At 44.0% G+C, this 10,365-nt stretch overlaps 1 protein-coding gene across 1 annotated transcript in view; it reads left to right on the plus strand.

Moving 5' to 3' along the window:
- The window catches only part of LOC123741814 (tripartite motif-containing protein 16), a 12,547-nt gene extending 11,855 nt beyond the window's left edge, over positions 1-692 (plus strand). Inside the window, exon 6 of the mRNA XM_045716016.1 lies at positions 115-692. Coding sequence (XP_045571972.1) covers positions 115-626 — 512 coding nt within the window. The 3' untranslated portion in view covers positions 627-692. The remainder of the gene's footprint in view (positions 1-114) is intronic.
- The last annotated feature ends 9,673 nt before the right edge of the window (positions 693-10,365 follow it).

The raw sequence follows: 10,365 nt of genomic DNA on the forward strand, positions 1-10,365 counted from the left end.
CTCATATTTCTCTGATTTGATCTCTGCTGTGCTCTAATCAAAGACAGGGTAGATACAGTATCTGACTTAACTTATTGTTCTAACTCCCCTCATTGGTCTCTGCTCTTCTCCCAGATTCCTGTCAGCTCACACTGGACCCAAACACAGCACACACACTCCTCTCTCTGTCTGAAGGGAACAGAAAGGTGACCTGTACAGACCAAGACCAACCATATCCTGACCATCCAGACAGATTCACCAACCATTACCAGGTTCTGTGTAGAGAGGGTCTGTCTGGACGCTGTTACTGGGAGGTGGAGTGGAGTGGTGTTGTTATTACAGCAGTCTCATATAAAGACATCAGCAGAACAGAGAGAGGTAATGGATTTGGATTCAATAACAAGTCCTGGAGTTTAAAGTGCTATAGAGGTGGTTATTATTTCAGACACAATAATGTTAAGACTAAAGTATCAGGCCCTCAGTCCTCCAGAGTAGGAGTGTACCTGGATCACAAGGCAGGTACTCTGTCCTTCTACAGTGTCTCTGACACAATGACCCTCCTCCACAGAGTCCAGACCACATTCACTCAGCCCCTCTATCCTGGGTTTAGTATCTATTATAGTGCTGCTGAGCTAGTTAAACTGTAGTAGGGTCCACATAGATACTAGTCATGCTGGTGTAGTCTATAGCTGAGCTGGTTAAACTGTAGTAGGGTCCACATAGATACTAGTCATGCTGGTGTAGTCTATAGCTGAGCTGGTTAAACTGTAGTAGGGTCCACATAGATACTAGTCATGCTGGTGTAGTCTATAGCTGAGCTGGTTAAACTGTAGTAGGGTCCACATAGATACTAGTCATGCTGGTGTAGTCTATAGCTGAGCTGGTTAAACTGTAGTAGGGTCCACATAGATACTAGTCATGCTGGTGTAGTCTACAGGTGAGCTGGTTAAACTGTAGTAGGGTCCACATAGATACTAGTCATGCTGGTGTAGTCTATAGCTGAGCTGGTTAAACTGTAGTAGGGTCCACATAGATACTAGTCATGCTGGTGTAGTCTATAGCTGAGCTGGTTAAACTGTAGTAGGGTCCACATAGATACTAGTCATGCTGGTGTAGTCTATAGCTGAGCTGGTTAAACTGTAGTAGGGTCCACATAGATACTAGTCATGCTGGTGTAGTCTACAGGTGAGCTGGTTAAACTGTAGTAGGGTCCACATAGATACTAGTCATGCTGGTGTAGTCTATAGCTGAGCTGGTTAAACTGTAGTAGGGTCCACATAGATACTAGTCATGCTGGTGTAGTCTATAGCTGAGCTGGTTAAACTGTAGTAGGGTCCACATAGATACTAGTCATGCTGGTGTAGTCTACAGGTGAGCTGGTTAAACTGTAGTAGGGTCCACATAGATACTAGTCATGCTGGTGTAGTCTATAGCTGAGCTGGTTAAACTGTAGTAGGGTCCACATAGATACTAGTCATGCTGGTGTAGTCTATAGCTGAGCTGGTTAAACTGTAGTAGGGTCCACATAGATACTAGTCATGCTGGTGTAGTCTATAGCTGAGCTGGTTAAACTGTAGTAGGGTCCACATAGATACTAGTCATGCTGGTGTAGTCTATAGCTGAGCTGGTTAAACTGTAGTAGGGTCCACATAGATACTAGTCATGCTGGTGTAGTCTATAGCTGAGCTGGTTAAACTGTAGTAGGGTCCACATAGATACTAGTCATGCTGGTGTAGTCTATAGCTGAGCTGGTTAAACTGTAGTAGGGTCCACATAGATACTAGTCATGCTGGTGTAGTCTATAGCTGAGCTGGTTAAACTGTAGTAGGGTCCACATAGATACTAGTCATGCTGGTGTAGTCTATAGCTGAGCTGGTTAAACTGTAGTAGGGTCCACATAGATACTAGTCATGCTGGTGTAGTCTATAGCTGAGCTGGTTAAACTGTAGTAGGATCCACATAGATACTAGTCATGCTGGTGTAGTCTATAGCTGAGCTGGTTAAACTGTAGTAGGGTCCACATAGATACTAGTCATGCTGGTGTAGTCTATAGCTGAGCTGGTTAAACTGTAGTAGGGTCCACATAGATACTAGTCATGCTGGTGTAGTCTATAGCTGAGCTGGTTAAACTGTAGTAGGGTCCACATAGATACTAGTCATGCTGGTGTAGTCTATAGCTGAGCTGGTTAAACTGTAGTAGGGTCCACATAGATACTAGTCATGCTGGTGTAGTCTATAGCTGAGCTGGTTAAACTGTAGTAGGGTCCACATAGATACTAGTCATGCCGGTGTAGTCTATAGCTGAGCTGGTTAAACTGTAGTAGGGTCCACATAGATACTAGTCATGCCGGTGTAGTCTATAGCTGAGCTGGTTAAACTGTAGTAGGGTCCACATAGATACTAGTCATGCCGATGTAGTCTATAGCTGAGCTGGTTAAACTGTAGTAGGGTCCACATAGATACTAGTCATGCCGGTGTAGTCTATAGCTGAGCTGGTTAAACTGTAGTAGGGTCCACATAGATACTAGTCATGCTGGTGTAGTCTATAGCTGAGCTGGTTAAACTGTAGTAGGGTCCACATAGATACTAGTCATGCTGGTGTAGTCTACAGGTGAGCTGGTTAAACTGTAGTAGGGTCCACATAGATACTAGTCATGCTGGTGTAGTCTATAGCTGAGCTGGTTAAACTGTAGTAGGGTCCACATAGATACTAGTCATGCTGGTGTAGTCTATAGCTGAGCTGGTTAAACTGTAGTAGGGTCCACATAGATACTAGTCATGCTGGTGTAGTCTACAGGTGAGCTGGTTAAACTGTAGTAGGGTCCACATAGATACTAGTCATGCTGGTGTAGTCTATAGCTGAGCTGGTTAAACTGTAGTAGGGTCCACATAGATACTAGTCATGCTGGTGTAGTCTATAGCTGAGCTGGTTAAACTGTAGTAGGGTCCACATAGATACTAGTCATGCTGGTGTAGTCTATAGCTGAGCTGGTTAAACTGTAGTAGGGTCCACATAGATACTAGTCATGCTGGTGTAGTCTATAGCTGAGCTGGTTAAACTGTAGTAGGGTCCACATAGATACTAGTCATGCTGGTGTAGTCTATAGCTGAGCTGGTTAAACTGTAGTAGGGTCCACATAGATACTAGTCATGCTGGTGTAGTCTATAGCTGAGCTGGTTAAACTGTAGTAGGGTCCACATAGATACTAGTCATGCTGGTGTAGTCTATAGCTGAGCTGGTTAAACTGTAGTAGGATCCACATAGATACTAGTCATGCTGGTGTAGTCTATAGCTGAGCTGGTTAAACTGTAGTAGGGTCCACATAGATACTAGTCATGCTGGTGTAGTCTATAGCTGAGCTGGTTAAACTGTAGTAGGGTCCACATAGATACTAGTCATGCTGGTGTAGTCTATAGCTGAGCTGGTTAAACTGTAGTAGGGTCCACATAGATACTAGTCATGCTGGTGTAGTCTATAGCTGAGCTGGTTAAACTGTAGTAGGGTCCACATAGATACTAGTCATGCTGGTGTAGTCTATAGCTGAGCTGGTTAAACTGTAGTAGGGTCCACATAGATACTAGTCATGCCGGTGTAGTCTATAGCTGAGCTGGTTAAACTGTAGTAGGGTCCACATAGATACTAGTCATGCCGGTGTAGTCTATAGCTGAGCTGGTTAAACTGTAGTAGGGTCCACATAGATACTAGTCATGCCGATGTAGTCTATAGCTGAGCTGGTTAAACTGTAGTAGGGTCCACATAGATACTAGTCATGCCGGTGTAGTCTATAGCTGAGCTGGTTAAACTGTAGTAGGGTCCACATAGATACTAGTCATGCTGGTGTAGTCTATAGCTGAGCTGGTTAAACTGTAGTAGGGTCCACATAGATACTAGTCATGCTGGTGTAGTCTACAGGTGAGCTGGTTAAACTGTAGTAGGGTCCACATAGATACTAGTCATGCTGGTGTAGTCTATAGCTGAGCTGGTTAAACTGTAGTAGGGTCCACATAGATACTAGTCATGCTGGTGTAGTCTATAGCTGAGCTGGTTAAACTGTAGTAGGGTCCACATAGATACTAGTCATGCTGGTGTAGTCTACAGGTGAGCTGGTTAAACTGTAGTAGGGTCCACATAGATACTAGTCATGCTGGTGTAGTCTATAGCTGAGCTGGTTAAACTGTAGTAGGGTCCACATAGATACTAGTCATGCTGGTGTAGTCTATAGCTGAGCTGGTTAAACTGTAGTAGGGTCCACATAGATACTAGTCATGCTGGTGTAGTCTATAGCTGAGCTGGTTAAACTGTAGTAGGGTCCACATAGATACTAGTCATGCTGGTGTAGTCTATAGCTGAGCTGGTTAAACTGTAGTAGGGTCCACATAGATACTAGTCATGCTGGTGTAGTCTATAGCTGAGCTGGTTAAACTGTAGTAGGGTCCACATAGATACTAGTCATGCTGGTGTAGTCTATAGCTGAGCTGGTTAAACTGTAGTAGGGTCCACATAGATACTAGTCATGCTGGTGTAGTCTATAGCTGAGCTGGTTAAACTGTAGTAGGGTCCACATAGATACTAGTCATGCTGGTGTAGTCTATAGCTGAGCTGGTTAAACTGTAGTAGGGTCCACATAGATACTAGTCATGCTGGTGTAGTCTATAGCTGAGCTGGTTAAACTGTAGTAGGGTCCACATAGATACTAGTCATGCTGGTGTAGTCTATAGCTGAGCTGGTTAAACTGTAGTAGGGTCCACATAGATACTAGTCATGCTGGTGTAGTCTATAGCTGAGCTGGTTAAACTGTAGTAGGGTCCACATAGATACTAGTCATGCTGGTGTAGTCTATAGCTGAGCTGGTTAAACTGTAGTAGGATCCACATAGATACTAGTCATGCTGGTGTAGTCTATAGCTGAGCTGGTTAAACTGTAGTAGGGTCCACATAGATACTAGTCATGCCGGTGTAGTCTATAGCTGAGCTGGTTAAACTGTAGTAGGGTCCACATAGATACTAGTCATGCCGGTGTAGTCTATAGCTGAGCTGGTTAAACTGTAGTAGGGTCCACATAGATACTAGTCATGCCGATGTAGTCTATAGCTGAGCTGGTTAAACTGTAGTAGGGTCCACATAGATACTAGTCATGCCGGTGTAGTCTATAGCTGAGCTGGTTAAACTGTAGTAGGGTCCACATAGATACTAGTCATGCTGGTGTAGTCTATAGCTGAGCTGGTTAAACTGTAGTAGGGTCCACATAGATACTAGTCATGCTGGTGTAGTCTATAGCTGAGCTGGTTAAACTGTAGTAGGGTCCACATAGATACTAGTCATGCTGGTGTAGTCTATAGCTGAGCTGGTTAAACTGTAGTAGGGTCCACATAGATACTAGTCATGCTGGTGTAGTCTATAGCTGAGCTGGTTAAACTGTAGTAGGGTCCACATAGATACTAGTCATGCCGGTGTAGTCTATAGCTGAGCTGGTTAAACTGTAGTAGGGTCCACATAGATACTAGTCATGCCGGTGTAGTCTATAGCTGAGCTGGTTAAACTGTAGTAGGGTCCACATAGATACTAGTCATGCTGGTGTAGTCTATAGCTGAGCTGGTTAAACTGTAGTAGGATCCACATAGATACTAGTCATGCTGGTGTAGTCTATAGCTGAGCTGGTTAAACTGTAGTAGGGTCCACATAGATACTAGTCATGCGGGTGTAGTCTATAGCTGAGCTGGTTAAACTGTAGTAGGGTCCACATAGATACTAGTCATGCTGGTGTAGTCTATAGCTGAGCTGGTTAAACTGTAGTAGGGTCCACATAGATACTAGTCATGCTGGTGTAGTCTATAGCTGAGCTGGTTAAACTGTAGTAGGGTCCACATAGATACTAGTCATGCTGGTGTAGTCTATAGCTGAGCTGGTTAAACTGTAGTAGGGTCCACATAGATACTAGTCATGCGGGTGTAGTCTATAGCTGAGCTGGTTAAACTGTAGGAGGGTCCACATAGATACTAGTCATGCTGGTGTAGTCTATAGCTGAGCTGGTTAAACTGTAGTAGGGTCCACATAGATACTAGTCATGCTGGTGTAGTCTATAGCTGAGCTGGTTAAACTGTAGTAGGGTCCACATAGATACTAGTCATGCCGGTGTAGTCTATAGCTGAGCTGGTTAAACTGTAGTAGGGTCCACATAGATACTAGTCATGCCGATGTAGTCTATAGCTGAGCTGGTTAAACTGTAGTAGGGTCCACATAGATACTAGTCATGCCGGTGTAGTCTATAGCTGAGCTGGTTAAACTGTAGTAGGGTCCACATAGATACTAGTCATGCTGGTGTAGTCTATAGCTGAGCTGGTTAAACTGTAGTAGGGTCCACATAGATACTAGTCATGCTGGTGTAGTCTACAGGTGAGCTGGTTAAACTGTAGTAGGGTCCACATAGATACTAGTCATGCTGGTGTAGTCTATAGCTGAGCTGGTTAAACTGTAGTAGGGTCCACATAGATACTAGTCATGCTGGTGTAGTCTATAGCTGAGCTGGTTAAACTGTAGTAGGGTCCACATAGATACTAGTCATGCTGGTGTAGTCTACAGGTGAGCTGGTTAAACTGTAGTAGGGTCCACATAGATACTAGTCATGCTGGTGTAGTCTATAGCTGAGCTGGTTAAACTGTAGTAGGGTCCACATAGATACTAGTCATGCTGGTGTAGTCTATAGCTGAGCTGGTTAAACTGTAGTAGGGTCCACATAGATACTAGTCATGCTGGTGTAGTCTATAGCTGAGCTGGTTAAACTGTAGTAGGGTCCACATAGATACTAGTCATGCTGGTGTAGTCTATAGCTGAGCTGGTTAAACTGTAGTAGGGTCCACATAGATACTAGTCATGCTGGTGTAGTCTATAGCTGAGCTGGTTAAACTGTAGTAGGGTCCACATAGATACTAGTCATGCTGGTGTAGTCTATAGCTGAGCTGGTTAAACTGTAGTAGGGTCCACATAGATACTAGTCATGCTGGTGTAGTCTATAGCTGAGCTGGTTAAACTGTAGTAGGGTCCACATAGATACTAGTCATGCTGGTGTAGTCTATAGCTGAGCTGGTTAAACTGTAGTAGGGTCCACATAGATACTAGTCATGCTGGTGTAGTCTATAGCTGAGCTGGTTAAACTGTAGTAGGGTCCACATAGATACTAGTCATGCTGGTGTAGTCTATAGCTGAGCTGGTTAAACTGTAGTAGGGTCCACATAGATACTAGTCATGCTGGTGTAGTCTATAGCTGAGCTGGTTAAACTGTAGTAGGGTCCACATAGATACTAGTCATGCTGGTGTAGTCTATAGCTGAGCTGGTTAAACTGTAGTAGGATCCACATAGATACTAGTCATGCTGGTGTAGTCTATAGCTGAGCTGGTTAAACTGTAGTAGGGTCCACATAGATACTAGTCATGCCGGTGTAGTCTATAGCTGAGCTGGTTAAACTGTAGTAGGGTCCACATAGATACTAGTCATGCCGGTGTAGTCTATAGCTGAGCTGGTTAAACTGTAGTAGGGTCCACATAGATACTAGTCATGCCGATGTAGTCTATAGCTGAGCTGGTTAAACTGTAGTAGGGTCCACATAGATACTAGTCATGCCGGTGTAGTCTATAGCTGAGCTGGTTAAACTGTAGTAGGGTCCACATAGATACTAGTCATGCTGGTGTAGTCTATAGCTGAGCTGGTTAAACTGTAGTAGGGTCCACATAGATACTAGTCATGCTGGTGTAGTCTATAGCTGAGCTGGTTAAACTGTAGTAGGGTCCACATAGATACTAGTCATGCTGGTGTAGTCTATAGCTGAGCTGGTTAAACTGTAGTAGGGTCCACATAGATACTAGTCATGCTGGTGTAGTCTATAGCTGAGCTGGTTAAACTGTAGTAGGGTCCACATAGATACTAGTCATACCGGTGTAGTCTATAGCTGAGCTGGTTAAACTGTAGTAGGGTCCACATAGATACTAGTCATGCCGGTGTAGTCTATAGCTGAGCTGGTTAAACTGTAGTAGGGTCCACATAGATACTAGTCATGCTGGTGTAGTCTATAGCTGAGCTGGTTAAACTGTAGTAGGATCCACATAGATACTAGTCATGCTGGTGTAGTCTATAGCTGAGCTGGTTAAACTGTAGTAGGGTCCACATAGATACTAGTCATGCGGGTGTAGTCTATAGCTGAGCTGGTTAAACTGTAGTAGGGTCCACATAGATACTAGTCATGCTGGTGTAGTCTATAGCTGAGCTGGTTAAACTGTAGTAGGGTCCACATAGATACTAGTCATGCTGGTGTAGTCTATAGCTGAGCTGGTTAAACTGTAGTAGGGTCCACATAGATACTAGTCATGCTGGTGTAGTCTATAGCTGAGCTGGTTAAACTGTAGTAGGGTCCACATAGATACTAGTCATGCGGGTGTAGTCTATAGCTGAGCTGGTTAAACTGTAGGAGGGTCCACATAGATACTAGTCATGCTGGTGTAGTCTATAGCTGAGCTGGTTAAACTGTAGTAGGGTCCACATAGATACTAGTCATGCTGGTGTAGTCTATAGCTGAGCTGGTTAAACTGTAGTAGGGTCCACATAGATACTAGTCATGCTGGTGTAGTCTATAGCTGAGCTGGTTAAACTGTAGTAGGGTCCACATAGATACTAGTCATGCTGGTGTAGTCTATAGCTGAGCTGGTTAAACTGTAGTAGGGTCCACATAGATACTAGTCATGCTGGTGTAGTCTATAGCTGAGCTGGTTAAACTGTAGTAGGGTCCACATAGATACTAGTCATGCGGGTGTAGTCTATAGCTGAGCTGGTTAAACTGTAGTAGGGTCCACATAGATACTAGTCATGCTGGTGTAGTCTATAGCTGAGCTGGTTAAACTGTAGTAGGGTCCACATAGATACTAGTCATGCTGGTGTAGTCTATAGCTGAGCTGGTTAAACTGTAGTAGGGTCCACATAGATACTAGTCATGCTGGTGTAGTCTATAGCTGAGCTGGTTAAACTGTAGTAGGGTCCACATAGATACTAGTCATGCTGGTGTAGTCTACAGGTGAGCTGGTTAAACTGTAGTAGGGTCCACATAGATACTAGTCATGCTGGTGTAGTCTATAGCTGAGCTGGTTAAACTGTAGTAGGGTCCACATAGATACTAGTCATGCTGGTGTAGTCTATAGCTGAGCTGGTTAAACTGTAGTAGGGTCCACATAGATACTAGTCATGCTGGTGTAGTCTATAGCTGAGCTGGTTAAACTGTAGTAGGGTCCACATAGATACTAGTCATGCTGGTGTAGTCTATAGCTGAGCTGGTTAAACTGTAGTAGGGTCCACATAGATACTAGTCATGCTGGTGTAGTCTATAGCTGAGCTGGTTAAACTGTAGTAGGGTCCACATAGATACTAGTCATGCTAGTGTAGTCTATAGCTGAGCTGGTTAAACTGTAGTAGGGTCCACATAGATACTAGTCATGCTGGTGTAGTCTATAGCTGAGCTGGTTAAACTGTAGTAGGGTCCACATAGATACTAGTCATGCTGGTGTAGTCTATAGCTGAGCTGGTTAAACTGTAGTAGGGTCCACATAGATACTAGTCATGCTGGTGTAGTCTATAGCTGAGCTGGTTAAACTGTAGTAGGATCCACATAGATACTAGTCATGCTGGTGTAGTCTATAGCTGAGCTGGTTAAACTGTAGTAGGGTCCACATAGATACTAGTCATGCTGGTGTAGTCTATAGCTGAGCTGGTTAAACTGTAGTAGGGTCCACATAGATACTAGTCATGCTGGTGTAGTCTATAGCTGAGCTGGTTAAACTGTAGTAGGGTCCACATAGATACTAGTCATGCTGGTGTAGTCTATAGCTGAGCTGGTTAAACTGTAGTAGGGTCCACATAGATACTAGTCATGCTGGTGTAGTCTATAGCTGAGCTGGTTAAACTGTAGTAGGGTCCACATAGATACTAGTCATGCCGGTGTAGTCTATAGCTGAGCTGGTTAAACTGTAGTAGGGTCCACATAGATACTAGTCATGCCGGTGTAGTCTATAGCTGAGCTGGTTAAACTGTAGTAGGGTCCACATAGATACTAGTCATGCCGGTGTAGTCTATAGCTGAGCTGGTTAAACTGTAGTAGGGTCCACATAGATACTAGTCATGCCGGTGTAGTCTATAGCTGAGCTGGTTAAACTGTAGTAGGGTCCACATAGATACTAGTCATGCCGGTGTAGTCTATAGCTGAGCTGGTTAAACTGTAGTAGGGTCCACATAGATACTAGTCATGCCGGTGTAGTCTATAGCTGAGCTGGTTAAACTGTAGTAGGGTCCACATAGATACTAGTCATGCTGGTGTAGTCTATAGCTGAGCTGGTTAAACTGTAGTAGGG

Source organism: Salmo salar, chromosome ssa03, assembly GCF_905237065.1.
Source record: "Salmo salar chromosome ssa03, Ssal_v3.1, whole genome shotgun sequence".
Lineage (NCBI taxonomy): Eukaryota > Metazoa > Chordata > Actinopteri > Salmoniformes > Salmonidae > Salmo > Salmo salar.